This window comes from Mytilus californianus, unplaced genomic scaffold (genome assembly GCF_021869535.1).
Source record: "Mytilus californianus isolate M0D057914Y unplaced genomic scaffold, xbMytCali1.0.p SCAF_2, whole genome shotgun sequence".
Classification (NCBI taxonomy): domain Eukaryota; kingdom Metazoa; phylum Mollusca; class Bivalvia; order Mytilida; family Mytilidae; genus Mytilus; species Mytilus californianus.
Window position 1 is genome coordinate 29,151,746 of NW_026262668.1, and position 26,963 is coordinate 29,178,708.

General features: G+C 32.3%; 1 protein-coding gene across 1 annotated transcript; it reads right to left on the bottom strand.

Moving 5' to 3' along the window:
* Positions 1 to 5,847: 5,847 nt before the first annotated feature.
* Positions 5,848 to 20,387, bottom strand: LOC127729660 (GPI-anchor transamidase-like). Its single transcript, XM_052237508.1, has 10 exons — positions 20,277 to 20,387; positions 17,165 to 17,310; positions 16,585 to 16,643; positions 15,638 to 15,714; positions 14,309 to 14,420; positions 13,137 to 13,233; positions 12,543 to 12,660; positions 11,245 to 11,355; positions 7,148 to 7,314; positions 5,848 to 6,708 (listed from the first exon to the last, which is right to left on the bottom strand). Exons 1-10 carry the CDS (start codon positions 20,367 to 20,369, stop codon positions 6,627 to 6,629), a joined length of 1,062 nt encoding a protein of 353 aa, XP_052093468.1. The 5' UTR covers positions 20,370 to 20,387; the 3' UTR covers positions 5,848 to 6,626.
* Positions 20,388 to 26,963: the final 6,576 nt, after the last annotated feature.

Here is a 26,963-nt window from a genome sequence, read left to right on the forward strand (position 1 = left end):
TTTGATTGTTTGTGTTGAAAAAAAAACAAAAACAAACTGACAAAGCTCTGAGGTTACAGTGAAATCTTGGCTTGTGGACTAACATCTTGGCAATATGCGTTTTTTGTGTATTTCGATATTGCCGATTATTTAGTTTTACTTTATTCCAAGAACAATTTGTTTTCTTTAGCATTGTGTGACTCACTGATTTTTTGCGTTGCACTTCGTGTTTTCACTTAATCAAGTGATTATCTGGTTGCAATTGCAGTCCGGGGGGCGGGGGGGGGGGGGGGGGGGGGGGGGGGGGTTCCGGGGGTTGGAACCCCTTTTAAAGGATCACTGCTTTTGAATTGGGACATATGGTTGGACACCCCCTTTAAAAATGACTGGATCCGCCCCTAAATTGTCAGTAAATTACATAAGATTTTGTTTTTTTCTTTTCTATCCTTTAAATCTGCAGTTTATGCTATTCTGACCAACATGTAAAAATGTTCGGCCTTTGAAAGATTGTTGTCAGAAGAAGCATGATATAAGACAGATGAAAGGATGTAATTATCTAAATATAATAGTATTGATCACTGTTTCATATCAAACACATAACTATATGCAGGAACAGGAGTATGTAAAAGATTCACTTCAATAAGAAAAGTAATTTAAACATAGATCTGATGTTTTAAGGTGGTACCCAACACCTTGACTAATATTAGTTTGGCTCGTTTAATTTTCATAAAATTTTGACAAAATGTTTACTTTGACCCTTTGACAAAAATATAAAAATTTCAAAAAATTTGAACCAACCACTTTATCAGAAAATTTTCTTTGGTTATATAGCAGTTTGACAAACACTAATTTTGATCATTGAGAAGCTTAATATTTCCTTAACAATACAACGTAATTAAAACGTTTAGCTGATTTTTACAGAGTTATCTCCCTGTAGTGTTAGGTACCACCTTAATTGCTACCAGATGATCAATAATATAGATACTGTACGGTAATAATTACACATTTATCATGACTTACTTGCAGTGGAAATTTGAACTTATTGGTCAGTTTAAGAAAAGGAATTCGAGTACACAAAGATGAGTTTTATGACCGTACGCCTCATAACGACAAAGCTTCTTGCATGAACACATTTGAAAAATAACAGCTTTGATCCAGATACATTCAAGCATGGTAAGGTTATCAAGAATGCATGTGTTGTCGTGATAAGCATACACCAACTCGTAATTCAAAGTATTGGAAAACAGGCAGTAGGTGTCAGGCCAACAGATCCAAAGGGTACACACACGTTACAACTCGTCACTGTCTGGCTGCTGACCAAATTTAATTCAGTAGAATTTAAGAAAAGCGTGAGGAAAATTGTTAAGCTCATTCAACTTATTGAAAAATTCCATGAAAAGTATCGACAAGCAAAAGGTTGGTGTCCAACAGATCCGAAAAGTGCTCACATACTGTCAAGTTGCTGATCATATATAAAGTCATTCTGTTGAGAATTGACTGAAATATTTGTTGGACGAATTTGGACGAGGAAAATGCAATGCATCCCCCACTTTGAGAGTGAGTTATATTTACCCCTTAGCCCTATAAGGAGATTCTAATCTGTTATATCATGTCTTGCTGATCCGGGCAATTTTCCTGCTCATAATGTCTATTTCTAAAAAAAAATCATAAAAATTGTCATAAACAACGAAATGGGTAAAAGTCGTCATTTAAAGGCAATTAATCCTATATAAGACATATAAGGAGTTCTTAACGATTTTGGCAATTTGACATATTTAAAGATCTTGGTTCGCTGATCACATTGGCTGTTTATCGTTTCACTATATTGGTTATAGTATGGAAAAGTTGCTCAACGTTTTATAGTATATTATGTATCTTTATGATATAGCAATATCACATATTAGTATAGTAAAATGACAAATCAGTTTGAAAAGGTAGCTCCTTGTTATATCAAGATGTCTTTATAGTATAAAAGAATATCTTCATGACAAAGTAAAATGACAAGAATAGTATGAAAAGGTAACTCCATGTTATATCAAAACGCCTTGTATATAAATGTATCTTAGTGATATAGCAAATTGACAGAGCTGTATAATCAAATGTCGTAATAGTATAGAAAATTTGCTTCATGGTATATGTCAACCCTTAATGATATGATTATCGTTAGTCATAAGGCAGCTGTGGCTTTCCATAATAGCGTCCTTTAAGATAAATCACAAATATGCAAGACAGTGGAGATCCGATCCATGTAAACTAACTGATCGTTTGACATGTTTGAATAACTTATTGTAAAAGTTTATCATTGATCATCGAAGAGCTTTAAACTATATTGTTTGTATCGGTATTTGATAGTTTTATCCATTACTAATCTGTATTGCTATCCAGTTAAATGTATGACATTTTTTCTGTCGATACTTTTATTTTTGCATTGCATAAGGTCACACTTTTCATGTCTGTCCACTGAATCCATTGTAGGTGTACTTAATGTACTGTTTGTTCTTGTCTTGTGCTATTACATTACTGCCCCAAGTACTCACACACATGTTTTATCATAACACATTCTTCATATGCCAGTCCCAAGCCAGGATCTTCTAATCAACTGCGGTTGTCAATTGTTGCTATCTTCCATATAAGTATTTTTGTCAATGGTTTTAGTATACATTAGGCTGCTTTTCATAGTTTCATATTTTATTATATGAACCTTTTAAAGGTAACAATAGAGAACAGGTTTCACTCATTGTTAAAGGGTGTACAAGAAACTATTCACAGCCTTCTCCTTTCGTTTCTCGTCCTTACTTTAATAACAAGTGTGGATACACGGAAATGACATAAACACCTTACAATTATCCCTATAATCAAATATAGCTACACTGTTTATAATATCTCAAAAACAGGTTTAACAACAAAGTTTTATTTCCCTATAAAATACAACAGCTATGATTGCAGGACTGGTGCTATCCAATGATGTTTAAAGAATGCATAGAAAAACAAACAAAAACTTTGAGATAACTCAATTTCATGGTTGTAGCATAAGAAGAGTGCACACACTGAAATGTTGCCTGCTTTACTGACCATTGATTTTATGTTGACAGTTCTAAATATAAAGCTTTACTACAAGTATCACATAAATTTAACACGATCCAAGAAAATGAGGTCAAGACCGGATAAACCAAATCAGAAATACAAGTACGCCTTACAATCATTCCATACGCCGAATATAGTTGACCTATTGCTTATAGTTTCTAAGAAACAAACTAAAGCAGGAAAACTTAACATTGACCAATGAACCATGAACATGAGATCAAGGTCAAATGAACCATGCCAGACAGACATGTACACCTTCCAATCAATCTATTCATTAAATACAGTTGACCTATTGCTTATAGTATGTAAGAAACAAACTTAACCATGAAAACTTAACATTGACCAATGAACCAGGTAAATGAGGCTAAGGTAAGATGATACCTGCCAGACAGACATATACACCTAACAATCATTCCATACACCAAATATAGTTGACCTATTGCTTATAGTTTCAAGAAAAACAAACCAAAACACCAAAACTTAACACTAAGCAATGAACAGTGAAAATGAGGTCAAGGTCAAATAAAACCTGCTAGACTGACATGTACATCCTAAAATATTTCCATACACCAAATATAGTTTACCTATTGCATATTGTATTAGAAAAAATTACCAAAACACAAAAACTTAACTTTAACCACTGATCCATGAAAATGAGGTCAAAGTCAGATGACACCTGCCAGTTGTAAATGTACACCTTACATTCATTCCATACACCAAATATAGTAGACATATTGCTTATAGTATCTGATATATGGACTTGACCACGAAAACTTAACCTTGATCATTGATCCATGAAATGAGGTCGAGGCCAGATGAAAACTGTCTGACAAGCATGAGGACCTTGCAAAATAAGCACATACTAAATGTAGTTATCCTATTACTCATAATAAGAGAGAAATTAATATTACAATAAGAGGGAAATGTGTCTATGGGACACAGATGATGCCCCCACTTGCATATCATATAAAGTTATAAAGGGACATAACTGAAGAACGGTAAAAGTGACCCAAATTTGTACTTGATCCGAGGTTCTGTGGTAATAAGTATTGTGTATAGGTTTCATAACATTTGGTTTAGGCTAACTTAAGTAAGAGAATGGAAACGAAAAATTCAGCAATTTTTTCCATTTGTAAAGGGCATAACTGAAGAACCGTAAGAGTGACACCATCAAAATTCAAACTTGATCTGTATTTTGTGCAGTAGTAATAAGCATTGTGTATAAGTTTCATATCATTTGGTTGAGGCTAACTTAAGTTAGAGAACGGAAAATAAAAATTCAGCAATTTTTCCATTTGTAAAGGGTATAACTGGATAACAGTAAAAGTGACACCATCAAAATTCAAACTTGATCTGTATTTTGTGCAGTTGTAATAAGTGTTGTGTAAAAGTTTCATATCATTTGGTTGAGGCTAACTTAAGTTAGAGAACGGAAAATAAAAATTCAGCAATTTTTCCATTTGTAAACGGGCAGAACTCTAGAACGGTTAAAGTGACACCACCAAAATTCAAACTTGATCAGTATTTTGTGGTAATAAGCATTGTGTATAACTTTCATAACATTTGGTTGAGGCAAACTAAAGTTAGAGAACAGAAACGAAAAATTCAGCAATTTTTCCATTTGTAAAGGGGCATAACTCTAAAACGGTTGAAGTGATGCCACCAAAATTCAAACTTGATCTGTCTTCTGTGGTAATAAGCATTGTGTACAAGTTTTATAACATTTGGTTGAGGCAAACTAAAGTTAGAGAACGGAAATCAACTTTGGAACGTACGGACATACAGACGGAACAGGGTAAAACTTAATGCGCCATCCACTACGGCGGGGGCATAAAAAAATCTTTTTTTTTTTCAAAATAGTCACTGAACCATGAAAATGAGGTCAAGGACAATGGACATATGACAGACAGAAACTTCATAACATACAAAGTATGAAGCATTCAGGTCTTCCACCTTCTAAAATTAAAGCTTTTAAGAAGTTAGTAAACGCAGCCACCGCTGCAGGATCACTTTCTCTATGTTGAGCTTTCTGCAACAGAAGTTGCAGGCTCGACAAAAATGTAATTATTGCTTTTTTTATAATTTGATAGGGTTGTAAAAGCGATATCATGTGCACAATTTTAGAATGAAGCTTTATAGAATTGAAGTTTTAAAGACATTGACTACTTTTTCAATACACCTTATTGCTATTTGGAAATCTGTCCTGGTTGACTCGAAATCTGTCCCGCTTGAACTATTGACGTCATACAACAATCACTTTTCCATTGTGGCGTCAGATATTTTGTATTATGTAGTCAAAATTTTACGGGAACCTTTGTGATATCCAGTAATGGCGGACAAATAGTGATAAGGTGTATATCAGGGGTAAAATAGTGGCACTTATCATAGCTCCTCCTTCCATGGCTGATGCAAAAATGAACCTTTTCAGAAATATTATTTCCCAACCATGGCATTTGCATGAAAAACATTGCCCGTAGTCACAACATTCCTGACCTAGGGTCATCTTGAACTTGCTCATATCACTAGCCCAGTAGTCAGAACTTCTGTGTTGAATTATCATTGATATGGTAATATTTTAAATTAACTGTTCTCAAAACTTTGAATTATTTGTAAAACTAAGGATGAAAAGACTATCTTAACTGTTTTTTTGCAAAACCTTTCTGAATTTTTGGTCTTAAATGCAAAACTAAGGACCTGCAACTTTGTGATTAGCTATGCTGTAGTTGTTTCATGTATACTTGTCCAATTTTCCAGTTTTTTTAATATGACTAAAACAAGAGGAAGCAGAAATAACATTTATTCTTATAATTTATTATAGTAACCCCATATAAAATAATCACCAAAATAAATGCCTCTTTCCTGCAGGAAACTGCAAAATAACTGTTCAGGAATGTGCACTAATTTGAAAGAATCCATTTTTTCCCACAGGAAACTGGGCGTAGGCAAACAAAAATGTTATGGAATGTGCACAATTAAAGAAAAACATTTTGAATCCACATGCTTTTGCATGTAGAAAATTTCCAAATGTCATCTTATAATAATGGCAGCAGCCACAAGGTTCCGATGCAGACACAGAAAATATTTTGTGATAAAAAAACTACATAAACACAATACATGCAAAAAATTAGCATTTCCTCATATTTAGTTCATTATAATTAAACAATTATGGTCTTCATCAAAAATTAATATCAAAGTGATTAAATCTTGAAAACGTTATTTTCTCTTCAGACCTGATGAAAGTAACATTTTTTCTATTTAATCATTTTAGATATCAAATTTTAATGGAGGTCATAATTGAATGATAAATCATGTAGTAACTCTATAGAATTACACTTATATAAGAAATATCAAAATCAGATCACCAAAATTACAAATTGAAATCAAAAGAATTATTTATCACAATCATTGAAGATGTCAGCATTCATCAGCCGTAAGATCTACCATCACAGGACCAGTGTGCTATTCCAAGGCCATCTCAAGTCATTCTGATTAAGTCATTGATTACTTGGCCTGCTATCATGAATTTTATCACAGTAGTTTTAAGTTCCCTACATCCACATAGATCACTTAGGCATTGGGAACTGCTCAGCATATGACAAAGGCTCTTGATCTTCTGGCTCTGGTTTATCTTGACAGCCATCTTTACTGCAAATACATAGAAAACAAGTTGTACTGCTCTCTTATACCTCCACTATAAGAATTCAGGAAATATGAAGTTCAAGAGTAATGATTCAGAATGTGAAAACACATCATAAGGTATAGCATGTTGACATAAAAGTTTATTCTAGTTTTTTTTCGCATTCAAATGGTCAACTATGGATTAAAAACATTTGTAAGAAACTTATTTCCAGTAATTTAAAAAAGAAGTTTAAATATTTCAACTTCCAAAAAATAAGAAAATGTCAATGGCAAATTTCCATCACACTGTATAAAATTCTACTCAAATGTCATTTTTCTGTTTTCATTAATAAGCAAGTCCTGTTTTTTAATAAATCAGAAGTTTGAAAGTATTTAATAAATTAATTATCCTACTTTAGAATATTTCAACCCACAACAATGATAATCTTTACTAACAGTAACTTACGTGCATTGGTCAGTTTTGTTTACAAGTTTGATGGTCTTGGCTAAAGGTTCAACATTCCTTACACTACCAAAGAAATCTGTGAGTAGGACTTTATTTGGGTCCCTGGCAAATAAATCTGTTCTAGTAGCTACTGTTGATATACATAAGTTCTTTGGACAAACTTTTAACTGAAAAAAACCCATAACATTTCTATAATTCTTATGACTTTTAAGTATGAATCTGATGAATCAAAAGAGATGTGTGTACAAGTAAAAACAAGAGTGCACATGCTGAAATGTCTCACCTGCTTTACTAACCATGACTGATTTTATGTAGATAGTTCTAAAGATAAAACAGGATTAACTACAAGTATCAAATATACTAATATTATCAATAAACCATGAAAATGATATCAAGGTCAGATAAAACCAAGTCAAACTGACATGTACACTTTAAAAATCATTCCATATACCAAATATAGTTGACCTATTGCTTATAATATACAATAAAATGCTCCGCAGGGCGCAGCTTGATACGACCGCAGAGGTCGAACCCTGAACAGTTGGGGGAAGTATGGACACAACATTCAAGCTTGATACAGCTTTGGATTTGGATTGTGATTAAATATTTGACACAGCATAGGTTTCTAACACAGATTGAATGTGGTCTAAGAACTTAAAAATTTTAAATTGGACATTCACCTATTATGGTCCAATATCCAAAATCTAAATACATGGTTAGATTCAGCATATCAAAGAACCCCAAGAATTCAATTTTTGATGAAATCAAACAAAGTTTAATTTTGGACCCTTTTGACCTCAATGTGGACAAAGTTTATAACGGGGCCCAAAAATCAAAAATCTAAATACATGGTTAGATTCAGCATATCAAAGAACCCCATATATTCAATTTTTGTTGAAATCAAACAAAGTTTAATTTTGGACCCCGATTTGGACCAACTTGAAAACTGGGCCCATAATCAAAAATCTAAATACATGTTTAGATTCAGCATATCAAAGAACCCTAAGAATTCAATTTTTGTTAAAATCAAACTAAGTTTAATTTTGGACCCTTTGGACCTTAATGTAGACCAATTTGAAAACGGAACCAAAAATTAAGAATCTAAATACACGGTTAGATTCGGCATATCAAAGAACCCCAATAATTCAATTTTTGATGAAATCAAACAAAGTTTAATTTTGGACCCTTTTGACCTCAATGTGGACAAAGTTGATAACGGGGCCCAAAAATCAAAAATCTAAATACATGGTTAGATTCAGCATATCAAAGAACCCCATATATTCAATTTTTGTTGAAATCAAACAAAGTTTAATTTTGGACCCTGATTTGGACCAACTTGAAAACTGGGCCCATAATCAAAAATCTAAATACATGTTTAGATTCAGCATATCAAAGAACCCCAAGAATTCAATTTTTGTTAAAATCAAACTAAGTTTAATTTTGGACCCTTTGGACCTTAATGTAGACCAATTTGAAAACGGAACCAAAATTTAAGAATCTAAATACACAGTTAGATTCGGCATATCAAAGAACCCCAATAATTCAATTTTTGATGAAATCAAACAAAGTTTAATTTTGGACCCTTTGGACCTCAATGTGGACCAATTTAAAAACGGGGCCCAAAATCCAAAAACTAAATACACGGTTAGATTCAGCATATTAAAGAACCCCATGAAATCAAGAATAAAACCCCATTGAAATTGGTCAAGAAATAAGCAATTTATAGGAAGTATCTTCTTTTGCACAATCCTGTGCTATTAAATATTTCTTGCTATTGCGCAATACTGTACAATTGACAATTTCTTGCTATTGCGCAATATTGTGCTATTGGATATTTCTTGCTATTGCGCAATACTGTGCAATTGAAGATTTCTTGCTATTGCGCAATACTGTGCAATTGAAGATTTCTTGCTATTGTGCAATACTGTGCAATTGAAAATTTCTTGCTATTGCACAATACTTATTATATAATAATTTACACATCCTGTTTGGTGTGTATCTCCTACCATATCATTATTATTTGATTTTAAATATAAATCAGAAATAACCAACTTAAAATGGAAAATTTTAAAAGAAACAAAAAAGGAAAAAAAGAAAAAAAAGGAAAAAAAAATAAATCCCCCCCCAAAAATTTTTTGAGCCCCCATTATGATTCATCACCCCCAAACTCAATCCCAGCCTTCCCTTTGTGGTATGGTACCTTGCAGTACAATTTCAGAGAGATCCATACACTTGAACACAAGTTATTGTCTGGAAACTAGAAAAAAATGTGTTTTTTGGCCCCTTTTTGGCCCCAAATTCCTAAACGTTTAGGGCAATTACCCCCAAACTCAGACCCAGCTTTCCCTTTGTGATATGGAACCTTGTAGTACAATTTCAGAAAGATCCATACACTTACACACAAGTTATTGTCATGAAACTAGAAAAATGCTTGTTTTTTGCCCCTTTTTTGGCCCCTAATTCCTAAAATTTGGAGGCAATTACCCCCAAAATCAATCCCAGCATTCCTTTAGTGATATGGAACCTTGTGGTACAATGTCAGAGAGATCCATACACTAACACACAAGTTATGTGTGGAAGTTACAAAAATGCTTATTTTTGGCCCCTTTTTGGCCCCTAATTCCTTTACTGTTATTACCATAACCCCCAAAATCAATCCCAACCTTCCTTTTGTGGTATTGAACCTTGTGGTAAAATTTCATAAAGATCCATTCACTTAAACTAAAGTTAGAGTGCGAAAACCAATGTGTCTTCGGACGACGACGACGCCAACGTCATACCAATATACGACCACAAAAATTTTTTTGCGGTCGTATAAAAAACAAACCAAACAATAAAAACATAAAATTGACCAAGGAAATGAAAATGAGGTCAAGGTCAGATGAACCCTGAAAGACTGACATCATTCCATGCATTAAATATAGTTGACCTATTACTTATAGTATCTTAAAGAGGACCTAACTAGGTCAAATGACACCTGACAGACAGACATGTATGCAGTAAAATTATTCCATACACCAAATATGGTTGATCTATTGATTATAGTATAAGAAAAACAGACCAAAACACAAAAACTTAACATTGACCAATTAACCTTGAAAATGAGGTCAAGGTCAGATGAAACTTGCCAGACTGACATGTGCACCTTACAATCATTCCATACACCAAATATAGTTGACCTACTGCTCTACTGCTTACAGTATCTGAGAAATGGACCTAGTCACGTAACTTTAACCTTGATCACTGATCCATGAAATGGGGTTGAGGTCATGTGAAAGCTGTCTGATGGACATTTAGACCTTGCAAGGTACCCACATAACAAATAAAGTTAACCTAGTACTCATAATGAGTGAGAAATTCATATGAAAAAAAACTAAACTTTTGTTTTAAGCAGTCACTGAACCATGAAAATTAAGTCAAGGACAACGGACATACGACAGATGGAAACTACATAACATAAGGCATCTGTATACAAGGTATGAAGCCTCCAAGTTTTCTACCCTCTGAAAGATAAAGCTTAATACAAATAGTTTACTGGGCCACAAGATTGCAATCTCTTTGTTTCACTTTCTGTGACTTTCGTTGCAGGCAAGACAAAAAACAGCAATTCCATGACACACATTCACCCATATTTGAATCTGTGTTTAACTGTAGTCTGAACCAATGACTGGGTTGATTGATTGATTAGTTTGTGATTTTCTTACATTGAAGATTAAAAGTAATTGATGTAATTTCTTCAATTCAAAATTTTTGTTAAGCTACAGAAGAATAATTTATACTCCAAATTATGTGCATCATTCACTGAACTGAATATCCAACACAGACAGACTGGTGTGCAGAGAAGCTAGGTGGATTCCTGTATCTATTAATTTTCATAAAATACAAGGAAAATAGTGAAAACAAAAGCTAAAACCAAATCTTCAAAAGGTGTAATTCCTCTTTTTACTGTTTTAACAAACATTTTCTTTCAAAATGAGAAGTATTAAGATTGTGCATAGCTGATCTTTAATTTTCATTTAGAACTTTTAAGGAGTTGTTTGATTTGAAACATGTGTAAAGCTTACAATAAACATATATGTAAATCAAAAACTACTTACAAACTGTCCCATTGTCTTTTTACTATCTGGTGTTACTTTGTCTAGGAATTCTAAAGCATAGTATGTGTATCTGTCTATAACATATACACCAATACTGGAGTCTACGTGGTGCTGAAAGACATAACAATACACTTTAACTTCTTTTTCATCAAGATATATATCATACAATTATTAAACTTATCATCCAGTATATGTTCGTGTTGTCTAGTGTACCTCTACACTTTTACCCCCATAAAAGATAAGTCTATAAAAATATCGATAGGTTTTCTATTCAAACAGCTTTTCAATGGTACATTTTTGCTTTTTGTTTGTGTAGTACAAAAATAGTGGTAACTTCTATTTTTACTCTAATTTATTTCCATAGTTTTTATTTTTCAGTTATCTACCTTTTAAACTGCTGAGAAGAGCCTACTTAAAAAGCTCCGAGCATCCTCCGAGCATGCTCGGAGCTTCCTCGTAAGAATAAATCTATGATCCCTTAACAATTACCACAGAAAAGATATACAATGAAACCAGTCTGTAGACACCAAATCCTGTCTGAAACTGATACTTGTCAAAAATGTACACTTGTATCTGGACTTACTATGAACATTCTTCAATAATCTAACCTTTGAAACTGAATGTCTGTCTTACCATCACAAAATCATAGACATGAAAGGGTTAATTTAGATAGGATGTGTTGTAAACCCGGCACCTCTTTAATAGTCTCTCAGGACAAAGGGAGACAAGAAAGATTGAAAACTTCAATGGTAGTCACTTAAATGGATTTTTCCTGCATGCTAAACCGATCATAGAAGTGAGTTATATTGTAAATTCAGAAATTATTGTGAAGTTTTTATCAATGAAAATACTGAAATTGGATGAGTTTCCTAATAATAAGATCTCGCATTCTGATAAATAAATCTGTATGGAGATCTTTCTGAAATCGCAATAATTAATATCGCATTTTTGTCCATTTTCCATGCATTGTCTGTCCTAACTAATAGTAATACTTCAGTCACAAACTTAAATAGGGGAAACGTACAAGTTCATTAGTGGATACTGGGTGCCTCAAACATTGGGATGGTGAAAAAAAAAGAAGATGCATAACTACTGTAACGATAAAATGCATTTTCTTAAGATTGCTGGGCTTTTTGGTTGATTACTGTGAAACAGTTTTTAAGGAGTTACTGATTAACAGATGTTTTACAGCAAAGACAGATAACTCAAAAGATATGTTCACAATGTCAGAATACAGGCAAAAATAAACTTTAAAATAACACTGATATGCACAAAAAATTAAATCAAACAAGACTTACTGATAAAGAATCTTCACCAACATGGCTACTAGCTACAGATAAAATATTAGGAGAATAAAAAAGCTGGAACATAGACTCAGCTTGGCATGTGTCAATCATGAAGAATATCTCATGGTATCTGAAAAAAGACAAATAATATTAAATTGCTGCATTTTTTCTGACAGGACACGAACTTGTCTAGCAAAATACCTCAACTTATCTGAGTTTTTTGACACAGCAGAGTTCGACACATCGAGATTCGACAGTAATAATAAAATAAAGATTCAAATATCTGACAAAATAACTTGCTATCAACCAGTTAAGAAAATCAAATAAAGCAGGAGTTAATTTCCTTTGTGTAGTTATCTTATGTTTCTTATATTCATATATTTTCATATTTCTAAAAACTTGCTCAATTGACAAATGATTTTTTTTAATTCATTTATAATATTGCACAATATTATTCCATGACTGTGCATAAAATATTCTTTACCTAAATGATAGATACATTTTTTCCCAGTAATAAAAATATATCAATATATAGAGACAACTTTTAATACTCATAAAATTCAGAATAATCAACAATAAACAATGAGAAAAATCAGTTAAAACAACCTTTGTTTCTGCCACATTTGTTCAAATGCATCAGCCAGTTCTACATTGGAAACTTCTTCTGCATCTTGAAACTTGAGAAACCCATCTCCTCCATGTCCTAAAATAGATCAAACTTTTGAAAATTGTTTGAAGAGAATAAACTGATGGACTTAAATAATACAACACTAAATCTAAGGACCTATAAAATAATGATTTTTCCCTGAAACTGATACATGTATTGTTTTTGAAATCTTTGCTCTTCTATTTCATGATGGAGAAGATTGTTTATTGTGACCCATTAGATGTATGGAATCATTTTTTACATCTTTATTTATAAAAGTCTAAGTTTTAGTGTTTTTTTATAGCATCAAATGACAAGAAATGTATACTGTAAATTCAGAAATTATTGCATGTATTTGTCATTGCGATTTTTGAAGAATGGACATAAATACAAGACTAGTTATTGTAATTTCAGAAAAAGCTGCATACAGATATATGCATCAGATATTAGAATGGGAGTTCTTATTATAGCAATACTCACCCAGTCGCATTATTTGCATTAATAAAAACCTCGTAATTATTTCTAAATTTACAAAATTGACAAATTTATTAAAAGTCTTGTCAACCTGATCCTGAACAAAATGAAAACTTCATCTGTATTAAAAGCATCATTATACACTAATGTGCTATAATTTAGATCAATGTATGCAGGCATAACAAAAAGCATGGACAGAATGACGATCAATACAAGGACAGAAAGGATGGTTATTGGTAACACTATAACTTCTTATTGGCATGTGCATGAAAGTAAGTTTGTGTCTTTATGCAGTTTGGACTACTTTTGATTTGTACAATATGACTGTTGACTTCCTGTTATTTGTGGGTTCTAAAATTAATGGTTTGTGAAATAAATCTCTTATTTGTGAGATTTATAATAAATTGTTTCCAACATAAAGAGATAAAATACAATAAAAAAACACATATTGTAGGACAACAAAATTTGCTGTTGTGATTGAACGAAAAATATTGCACCACAATCATGACAATGGTTTTTCTTTAATAATTATTGCTTCAAATATTAATATGATTTTTTCTTTCCCAAAATACATTTCAGAATACTGAATAAAATAGCCAAAAGAAGCCAATATTTCCTAATGTATAGTTCAACAGTATTATAGTAATAAGCATGTCACCTGTCATATACACCAAGATGTTACTTCGTTCATCAGATCTCAGTCGTTTGGACGGAGGTGTACTTTGTGGCAGTCGTCCTGTCAACACTCTTATAAAGTTCTCTACTGTTACCTACACAAAACAATACCCAAAAGTAAAGTAAAATTCTCAATGATAACATGGAAACACATACCAAACATGTAACAGTCATGATAAATTTCAAAATACAATCCAAATAAATATAATTTCAACAACAATATGGATTCTTTAGTAACCTTTAAGTTCAGTATCCTTATTTTTATTTCTGTTACCAGCCAGAATTACTAAATATTATCTTATGTGTATTGTAACAGTTTTATTTCCTTGTTCAAATTATTGATCATCCTGCTGTTAGCTGAATTGTGCAGATTTTTTGTGGAATGTTTTACTTTTGTGGCATATGGTCTGCAAATGTTAATTGGGGGGAGGGTTGTGGACAAGTAAAACTGGTTTATCACCACCACATTTTGTAACTTTACCACATCAGTTATCTGGATCAAGTGTTATTCTTTGTTGTTTGTCTTTGTTTAAAGGTGCATTAACTACGAGATATAAAAAAAATAAAATGTGATTTTTTTTTTGTTCAATCATTACTGAAAGTGAAATAGTGAAATAATAATTCGCTTTTAACAACCAGTTTGGTTCAGTTTCGTTAAAATAAGCAAAGAAACATGGCTAATGAATTATTCACTTGCAAATGAATAATTCAACCTCATTGAATCGGTATTCATGTGAACTTTAATTGATTTCTATAGCTAGAGATGGGTTACGCATGAACTAGGCGTGTTCAGTTATTAAATGGAAAAGAATGTAAACATTGGAAGTGAAACAAGGGTAAACCATTTGGTTGACTGATTCGATCTAGAAAAACTCATTCTTATACAGGTAAAAACGATTATTAACATATTTTTTTAAACTATATTATGAAATCAAACATAATGAAAAATCCAATTGCACGAGTTCCCAATCTATTTATATCTATGTTTATGTTTATATCTGGTTATATGACTGTCGGCAGTCTTCGGAGGTCACCTTGGTGGTTAATTAGATGGTGTCTAGACTAAAATACACACGAAGTGCTGATGCATATTATTGTGTTTATGCATCATAAATTGTTGATTTTAGACTTATTATAATTTGAATATGCGTTTTAGTGTGTTATAAGTCGAATATAAGAATTTGACAGCTAATACCCCGTTAACTATGACATTTCTGGGAAGTGAGGTGTTTGTGTGGTCTGTTGTACAAATATACTGTCTAATATTTTTGTCAATTTGTGTGAACCTTTTTATGTATCATTCAGTACTGACCTCATAACCTCTGTAATCCACTTCTACGTCATCTCCATATACATTGATATGTTGGTTTGCATTATTAAACACAGTAGCTGAAAAATAGATGACAATATGAACACATCAACTAAGAGAAAGCTCAAACATATTTAGCATCATTTCCATATTAGTGATGAATGCATAAGGGGAAATGCTTACCCAGTCAACCCACTTGGTCTCTCTCTGTTCTGAGTTTAAGAAATTTCACTGGTTTCCATTCCTCTTGTCTGTATCTGGACTTAATATATCTGGACTGACTGCATAACTACCTTGCAATTTTTCAGTTTTGCGTGCATTGTAAGTATTTGGTTTGGATATTTAAAGAAGTGCATTGAGCTAATGATCAGACATTTTTTCTACATACAATCTACATTTAATATTTTCAGTATGCATAATGTTTAAAATTCTAAATTCTTATTATATCTGCCAACATGAAAATGTTTTGAGCAGGATGAAAACTTCTAGAAGATCTGATATCATTCTTTCATCAAAATTTGTAAATGTCCCCTCTCTAGCTTTTAGTTTTGGCTATTTCAAAATCATGATAATGCAGCCAACATGTACATGACTGTCCTTGTGTTAATATTGAGTAAAAGAAATCTTTAAAAAGGAGATTAAATAATAAAAAGATGCAGATCTTGCAGTTCTTAAATGCATTTTAATAAATTATCCAAATAAGACTCAATACTTCATTAAAAAAATAACATGTGGTTAGTTTTTCAGAAACCACCATAATTCATTAAATTTTTATTTAAAGTATCTGACAAAGGCTCATATAATTTATTCTGAACTATGCCATTTGATATTTGCATTTGATGTAGTTATAAGAATACACCTTTTTCCAGTTTGTACTGTAACAACATTCAATAATATCTTGTATTTAAATCTACAACATGATATTCTTAACAGCTAAAATATACACTAACCAGGACGAGGATTTCGTGGATTGCAGGCCATGTCATCTGCGATCATCAAAATTATATGGCTGTAAAAATATAAATATCTATCTATTAGTGTATATACAGATAAAAGAATTCTTAGTAGTCACATGTGCAATGCAACTTGTAGGAAAAGTTTACTTGGACTGCTAAATTGACAAGAGTTTGAACGCTTGCATTATTTTTCCATCCTTGCATATAGCCAGGGTTGTGTACTTGCGTAACTTTTTGGTCTAATGACAACAAATCTATTAAAATCAGGCATTTACATATATATATATGCTAGTTTATGTGTTGTTATAAACAAAATTTAACATTCAACTTTGTTGTTCAAAACTGTTTCAAGTGAACTCAGCCATACTGACTGATACTGACGGTGACAAAAGGGTCAATCATCTAAGGCACAAAAAGATTGGTTCTAAAGGTTATGGTCAACATCGCTAGACATTTGTTTTGATTAATGTTTAAAATTACTTCCTAAATTCAACTTTTTTACCACTATGACATGTATGATAAAGAAGTTATAGACATCATTTGAAAATATCTACATAAAATACAATGAACTTACCTGTCTGGAATTCCTAATTTTTTGACACTACGGTATATAGACAACACATTAGCTACATGTCTGTAATTGAACCAGAATCTAGAAGTATCTACAAGTACTGCCCAGTTATTTGTGTGTCCACTCTTGAAGAATTCCTCTACTTTCTCCTAACAAAATATATACAAAGTACTAATAAAGTCTCTTGTAAATTACTTCAATATAAAATAAATGGAGAATGTGGGCCACAGATGCCCCATCGGTTGTAAATATGCATGAGTCAACTTCCACATACAGATGCGAGATTCACGTAGTTAAGACCGTTTTGTGATTATAAGCCTTGTGTATAAGTTTCATAACATTTGGTTGAGTCAAACTAAAGTTAGAGAACAGAAACAACAGATTTAGCAATTTTTCCATTTATAAAGGGGCATAACTCAAGAACGGTAAAATGATGCCACACAAATTGGAACTTGATCTGTGTTTTGTGGTAATAAGCATTGTGTATAAGTTTCATAACATTTGGTTGAGGCAAACTTAAGTAAGAGAACGGAAACCAATTTTGGGGAACGTACGGGATGGATGGGACGGACGGACAAGGGTAACACTTAATGCCCCTTCCGCTACGCATGGGCATAAAAATAATAAGTTGATAAATTAGTCTAATTACAGATATTAGATATCTCCAAAGTTTGAAATTTCATCTATTCCCAAAGTGCAGTACAGATATTAGTATTACCTCTAGATTTCTTTTCGTAATTTGTGTATTTGGGTGGCTGTCTCATTAACATATATATATCAAACATCTTCTTTATTTTTTTCCATGTGTTTATTTCTAACAAAATTGTTATTTCTTTGCTATACTATGTTTGTTTTTGTTTTTGTCATATTCATTTCACAATATAATACATGTATAATGGTATAACAAGATGAGTATCTCAACATAATTAATGAATTTAAACTATATATTTTAAAACCTAAATAAGTGAAATATTTTCGATAATCTTAATATACATGATGTAGACAAAACATCTAATCAACGGATCAATAACTTGCAATACATGTATGTGCAACTAATCAATCAATGCTAAATAACGGTTACTTTTGGTTGCCAATCTTGGGTACTTTATATGTCTCTGGATACAGCCACAAGAAAATGATGTAAAGTTCAAATAAACACTTACACAGAAAATAAAGATTACAAAACACAAATCCTTCTTTTAAAAACAATTTAGAGGATAAAATCTGATCAGGGCTTGACATTACCGCATGTCTGATTGTCTTGGACATAGGCGTCAGACAAGTAGAATCACCAAATTTTTTTCTGATGGGACAAGTGAAAAATCCATGATATAAAACATATCAAACTTTCAAAGACTTACATTAAATGCCCAAAACATGAACCATTTTTTTATGATCATACAAAATCTAAATCCACTGATTGAACATCCTGGGTGATGGGACCTTTAATATGGAAAGAGATAAATCCCAAGAGATACAGGGTGCTGGAATCCCGATCTTTAAAATGTTTTAATCAGTTGGGAGCTGCAAGTGTTTTTACACACATACTGTTTACCTGCAAGATGGAATCAAAGCTAAAAATGAATTTAAGAAAATTCTGGTGCATCTGTCACAGATTTTAATGTGGACTCAGTGTTCACAAGGCAGTGGTCTACAGGAAGACCAAAGCATCCTGGGTTCAACTCATATGAGAGGGTAGGAATGCCCTTTACTGTCAGGCGTCAAACAGTCATTTTCGGCTACTGTTAGTGTCAAATTGGTTTAAATTTTACCGTGATTCGTCAGAGGTCTCAAATAATTATTGTTACCGTTATTTTTGGAAAAAATTTAAATTGATTCGTCAAAATCAGTCGACTTTTTTATCGTCTTAAAGAAAGTATACATTTTATCGTCATGCACCAAAATTACTGTTAACGTCATTTAGCAAGATTTTTTACCGTTATTCATCATGAAGGTACCCCCAATACGACCCTCATACGACTACAGAATGGATAGGTCCATCATGTCTATATGAGAACCTGATGATATTGGCACATGTGGCAGTGATGATGATTGAATCCATCATGTACTCCATACATGATAGTGACATTGAGTCAGATAATTTACTTTAGAATGGCATCTTTGAAAAAATAAAAACGATTTTTGATGTAGTCTTCTATTAGCTGCAGAAAAATTCATGTAACACAACAAATTACTCCCTTCAACAGGTACGCCAAAATTACTGTTCAACAACACATTGGATACCAGGTTCGTCACAGCTAGTGGTGGTGATTTGAAAGTGTTAGGATCTGCTGTTATAACTTTATTATGCAGGTTGCAGTGAACCTATAAAATTGACTTGAGTTGAGCTATATTGAGCTTGTTTTGGATTATGTAACTGTACAGTGGTTAACCTAGTTTTGTTTACTACATTGAAATAGGAATTTCAATTGCTAGTTGGGGGGATTGTAGCGATTTTAGTTTGACAGTTTAATTTGTTATTATGTAAGATGTCTTTCTTTTAATACGTTTGAGTTAAATTACATTTCAATAGGGCACCGCCCGCTATTTTATTTATCTGAACGGTGTCTAGTTTATTTAAATTCACTGCCTGGTATCTTTAGAACCGCACGGTACCCCATATTTGGAACCGTCGGGGTACCGCCTGGTATCTTTAGAACCGCCCGGTACCACACCTTTGGAACCGTCGGGGGTACCGCCTGTAATTAAATATATAAGGGGATGCGAGAGAGATCAGAAAGAAGTAAATTGATAGATAGCTAGTTAGAAGAGTTGAGAGGATAGTTAGAGAACGAGAGGACAGTGATATTGTGTTAGTGAAATCAGGATTATTGTTAAGCTGTTTTATTATGTTTAACTGATATTATACATTTAACAGATTACATTGTGATTTGAATTGAGACTTTGTGTTGTGGTTTGTTTTCTTTGTGCCATTTGAACATGGATTTTACGTAATTTACGCGACCTAAAAATAACACATCGACAAACAAGAATCCATAAAAAAAACGACAACGCTACACTATAAAAAATAAATTGTCGATACAATCGATTGTCGAATTCTGTACCATACTCCAGTGACACCCTTCGTATTGCTAGAAATAGATTTATATTTTACCTCACTTTTACATCTAAAACACTGCAAACATGCAAAAATAACAAATAGTTTGCAAAATAACATTTTGAAGGAAAAGGCAACAGGAGCTTCCATGTTGATTTATTGCGATATAGCTAAAAACCAAATATATAGACATTACAAGGAACGCACTACCATAGAACCTAAATAAACAGATTTAATCCGTTTGCCAAATATTAGTTTAGTTTAGTTTAGTTTAGTTTAGTTTAGTTTATAGTTTTTTGTGCAAATATCTTCTCTTTAAAAAAAAAGCCTAAAAGCCGGATTTGATTAAAGACTGAATCTAAGTGTATGATTTTGACATGGCAGCAGGATTGATAAAGTTCTGCATATTAGCCCTGCAGTCATCAGGGTGTTACCGATGTGCATTGCATAATGCTGATAAGGGAAGAATTCAGTGGACCGTACCGCTAATCTGATTAGGAAGACAATTTCAAAGGGGCATTAGCTGTCAAACTCATGCTCACCTATTTGACTCAAATTCTCATATTTGATTTATAACATACTAAAACGTATATACAATAAGTCTGAAATAAACAATTAACAATGCACGGACTCGATAATATATATCAGCATTTCGTGTGTATTTAAGTCTAGACGCCATCTAATTAACCATCGAGGTGACCTCCGAAGACTGCCGACGGTCACATAACCCAATATAAACATAAATATAAATAGATAGCGATCTCGTGCAGTTGGACTTTTCTAGGTCTGTTTGAAGTTTCATGTTATAGGTTAAAAAAATAGTTAATCATCGTTTTTACCTGTATAAGAATGATTTTTTGTGGATCGAATCAGTCAACGAAATGGTTCATCCTTGTTTCATTTTCAATGTTGACATTCTTTTCCTTTTAATGGCTGAACACGACTAATACACGCGTAACCAATCTCTAGCTAATGGGTTAAATTGAAGGTCACATGAATACGGATTCAATGAGGTCAAATTATTCACTTGCAAGTGAATAATTCATCAGCGATGTTTCTTAGCTTATTTTGACAAAATTGAACTAAATGGCTGCTAAAAGCGAATTATTATTTCACTATTTAACTTTCATTAATGATTGAACAAACAAAAAAATCATAGTTTAATTGTGTTTATATCTCGTAGCTAATGCCCCTCTAAATCAAATGCATATATATTTAAAAATTCATGTAAATTTTAAATATTAAAAAATCATATTACCAAACACACTTGCTTCATGCCCAGTGAGTTTGAGATTTAAATAAAATCTTCTTCCAAGTTCTTCTTTTTTGTACGTTGTTTTATCTTTATCCATATCTTTCCTCAACTTGGCCTGCGTGCTACAGAACCAGACCACTTTAAACATACACTGCAGTACTGTCTCATTGACAACTTACTATATCTCATTTCATTTATTGTTTATAAAAGAGCTATATATTCTATATATATATTGACCGTATGGAGTCTATTTGTTGAGCCATTTTCTTTGGACATTACGACAACAACAAAACATATTACAAAACGTTGATATAAAGTGGTCATATATATAATTAACAAAAATCGGGGACAATTTTGTTTTGTTTTTCTCTGAGACGATTTTACATTAATAAATCTAAATCTTAATATATATATATATATATATATATATATATATGTATGTATATTATCAATATTGACGAGAAGTGGATACCAATATTGATCCATAGAAATAGTATGCGTTTGAGATTAAAAACATCCACCCAGAAACTGGAAACTGAAACATAAAACTGGGTTCTTGAAGAGAAAAAGTTGCTCACATTTCCGGATTGTATCATGATTATTTCTGTTTTGTATTTCCCAGCTTAATAAAATTGAGAATGGAAATGGGGAATGTGTCAAAGAGACAACGACCCGACCATAGAGCAGACAACAGCCGAAGGCCACCAATTGGGTCTTCAATGCAGCGAGAAACTCCCGCACCCGGAGGCGTCCTTCAGCTGCCCCTAAACAAATATGTATACTAGTTCAGTGATAATGGACGTCATACTAAACTCCAAATTATACACAGGAAACTAAAATTATAAATGATACAAGACTAACAAAGGCCAGAGGCTCCTGACTTGGGACAGGCGCAAAAATGCGACGTGGTTAAACAAGTTTATTTTCCTCTCCGTTTCTTATATATTTTGACATATGTGATAATAATGTTAATGTGTTAGTCTCTGATGCATGATTTTTTATTATTAATTGTTTTTGGCTTTTAACTAGCTGTCAGTAACTGCGAGTACTCTCAAATCGTACATTCTTGTTTATTTGACCTGTTGATACTAATTGTAATGCTTTTTGTTATTTAATGTTATTCAGGGTTATATCTGGTCTATATACCAGCGTTGATAAGTGTTTGGTATTACTATAAATTTTCACTTCTTCGTACTATGAACATCAAAATTATATATTTTGTAAAAATATTTCCTTTCTCCATTTGAACTGTACACGTATACCTAACAACAAAATTATTTTCACTAACCTGTATTTAAAGTAATTGCAAATGGCTGATATTTTTGTTCAAGCATATTGTTTTTCTTAAATTGTTTAACATTTCACAGCGGTATAACATGTTACTTTAATTATTCTTCCCTTAGTTTATTTATTTTGTATTTTGCATTGTATCATAGATGGAATGTATTTGTTCAGTGTATGTTCACTGGTGTTAATATGTCTTTTGATTGAGTTAAGCCATTTCAATTGATATTTTATAGTGTGTCTTTCTATGTTGTGATGTTACACTATTGTTTCAGATAAGGGTGAAGGTTTGGTACCATTGAAACGTTTAAGGGCATACGATACAGTAGAGATCCCTCGTTGATTTTTTCTTGAAATTTTGGTAGAAGTTCAATTTTAATGTGTACTTTTGAAATTTGCAAAGAAAAATATACCTTCATGACTTACTTTTTGAGATAATTTAGTTCGAAATTTGCATATTTGAAGAAAAACACTGAAATTGCATAAATAAGGACTTTTAAGGAAAGTAACAATACTTTTGAACGAACAGTCATAATTTAACCGGGTTTTTTGTAAAATGTTCCTTTGAACCACGGCATCAAAATGCTGTAACAAGTTTAAGGTTTAACTTAATTTTTGTTTTTTTAAATTATATTACTATTAGTGAAAAAAAGAAATTGACAACATTTTTGCGTCTATTCAGAAGTGCAGAAAAAATTTGATCGTTGATTTTTTCTTAGAATTTTGGCGGAGCGTTCCTGAAACATTCCTTGATTGATTGCAAAAGAAAAAAATGGGGGTCCATGTGCTTGTTTTTTCAATAAAAGCAATAAACTATGATTTTTAATGGCAAACGGGACGTTTGCCAATAAGGCGCTAAATTACGTTGAAATAAGTTTTAATCGCAACAACGTCGTGCAATCTTTCCCGTCGTTCACGACTACGCTGTCAAGTTCAGTGGTATAGCCAAGGTTTTTTTTTCGAAATCAATGATATTTATCATTAATATTTATAAAGATAGTTACTCGTAGAGTACCATAAACTATTTGCCAAACCTTTATGAATTGTTACGAAACTTGGATAGAAAAAGTATTTTAGTAGATTACTTTTTGAAAAGAAATGACCGGAAATAAAAAAAAAAAATCTAATAAAAAAAAAAAATTTGCATCTCTGTCCGAAATTAGTCCTACATTTCATGTAGACAACACAGCTTGGTCATAGTTTTTAATTATTCAAAAGGCCCCGACACGACAAACAATTATAAATTACAAAAAAAAGTAAATGGGATAATATAAAAATAAGGACATTTGGTATGAGACAACTTTATCAATCATAGTTCAAATGACGAAGATAAACACAATTAAAGGTCACCGTACGGCCTTCGACACACAAAAAATCCATTTGTTTCGTAATTGTCTCAATATATATAGTCCATTGCGGTGTAGTATAACATTTCATAGGAAGTACAGCAGTCGATATTAGAGCATACCATTGCATGATTCTGTATCAATAGATAGGTTACCTTAGCTTGTATTCAGGCAGGGTATTTCTTATTATGGTTCATATTTGTCAGTATTATATCTCCTATCTAGGACTGGGTGCAACACCATTGTTTTTCCGTACGTCCGGTGGTCCAACAAATTTTTGTTTCTGATAAACTACTTTACGGAAAGACTTCGTATTTGGTCAGTAGTTTAACGACAGTGAGTTGCAACTTGTAAACACTTTTCTTGTCTGTCAGATACCTTATTCTGGTGTGCCGATACTTCGATTGTTTTCTCTCAATATGTACATAGGGGATAAGCTTAGCGCATGAACGGGTGCGTTTTGTTTTGGTTTGTAATACGTACGGGGCTCATAACGGTGTTTACTTAACTGAGAGTTTTTCTTCATACACATATAAATATTCTTCTGGGTTAGTTCTAAAACTGCCGTTAAACTTTTTAATGTACCTATTCAAAGTCAGGAACAGTATGAGGCGTTGTCTTTATTTCTTATGTTATTTTAACATTTTTTTTATAGTCTGTTTAATTGTCCGTACAATTGTCATACGATTTAGAGCTTGCCAAATGGTGTATATATAGATACTATATTATGGTCAAGACAGTACGTTGAATTATTTATTGGGCTTTTTGTGCATTTGGGTTTCTGTCTCCTCGACGTATTATTTTATTTACATATCTTTTATTCATTTCCTATATGAAATAAAACACATACAAAACTATGACTGTGGATTTGATTTTTTTTTCACATTTCAAGTAAATACTGTTGACTTCATTACTAATGAATAAATATTACAATTTTCGTGATATGATATAATAATAATATAATAATAAATTCTTTATTTAAAGAGGGTAACTCAATTAGAAGTAGTCTAACTTTCATTGAGGCCCTCAAACAAAATACATGTATACAGTTAACATTCATACATTCGATTCATACATTAAAATACAATATATATTACTAGTATATACACAATTCAATCATTCAAACATACAAATGGCAATAAATGGCAATAATTGGTAAAGTTTTGATTAAATTTTCTTATTCTTACAATGATCAATATTTTTAGCAGGTACTTCAAATTCGCGCAATCGGATTATGACGTCAGTGGATTTTTCCGCAAATGTGACTACATCTAAAGCGACGTCGCAAAATGTAATCATTATTTTAAGAAACATCGCCAAATTACAACGTTCTGATTAACAATATCGCGAAAACAACACGAAAAGTTTTGAAAACGTTATTATCTGCCCTTGCTACTGTATCGTATGCCCTTAAACCCGCTGCAATTGTTTGCACCTGTCCTAAGTCAGGAATCTGATGTTCAGTAGTTTCTCGTTTTTTATATAGATTAGACCGTTGGTTTTCCCGTTTGAATGGTTTTACACTAGTAATTTTTGGGGCCCTTTATAGCTTGCTGTTCGGTGTGAGTCAAGGCTCCGTGTTGAAGACCGTACTTTGACCTATAATGGTTTACTTTTATAAATTTTGACATGGATGGAGAACGGTTATCTCATTGGCACTCGTACCACATCTTCTTATATCTACATATGTCAATAATTTTTTTTTAGTTGTTTACATCCTGAGTGTGCAGCTAAATAAAAGATTAACTTATTTTTGAAACTGCAAATCAAAAGTTTTTTCAAAACGAATCATAGATGTATATCTTACTAGGAACTACATCTTTTCCATAGTAAAAAAAAAATCCGAAATTTTACATAATTCTAAAAATTTATCTATTGCATGAATTCAAAAGGTCTCAGCTACAAATGTATCATAAATAATATTGACCTTGTAAACTCTATAGATTTCTCTTTTTGTGTTGTTGGGTTTCTATACATTTCATTACCGACTTTTCTTCACATCTAAAAGCAAATGCGAGAGGAGACATGCCATCTCACTTGAACCGATTGATTTATTATTTGCTTAATCGCGCCGAGTTATTTGTGATAAATAATTGTCATATTATCTTCTTTTTAACTATAGGCATACGATTTGTGTGAATACAGATCATCAGAATATTAATATACTGTATTATTCTAATAAGACGCAATTGACAGTTTATATCTCTAATAACTCAAAAATGATTTTAACGATACATATTAAAGCGCTAACTTGATGATAATATACATATATGAAGGCCGTACGGTGAACTATAGCTGTTAACTTCTATGTTATTTGGTCTCTGGTGGAGAGTTGTCTCATTGGCAATCATATATACCACATCTTCTTATTTTTATATGTGCATGGCATCAACACAATATCAAGGTTCGAAGATTAAATTGATTACAAGAAAAATATACCCTCTTGGTTTTAATCAAAAGAATCCGCTCAAAATAAAAAAAACAATCCGACATAAACAAATCAACAAACAAGTTAAAGTTAAAAAAAATTCTAAACAAACAACATGCAAGCAAAACAAATAACAATAAAAAAAACACCAAAAAAACAACAACAAAAAAAAAACCGAAAAGACACAAGTTCCTTAAAGTTACATAAACAAACGTAGAACTGAAAAAAAACCACACAATCTCAAAAATCAAACTTTGTGTTTGTGCGATATTTAAGAACGTTTTCCTTTAAAGGATTATAAGAAGGGAAAATATCAAGGTGTGAAACGATCTTTTAACATTCAAGACTATTGATATCAAAGAACAAGCTTAAAAAAAAGAGTGATTAATTAAATCATCTTAACTTGAATAAAAAAGAATGTATCGTTGCAG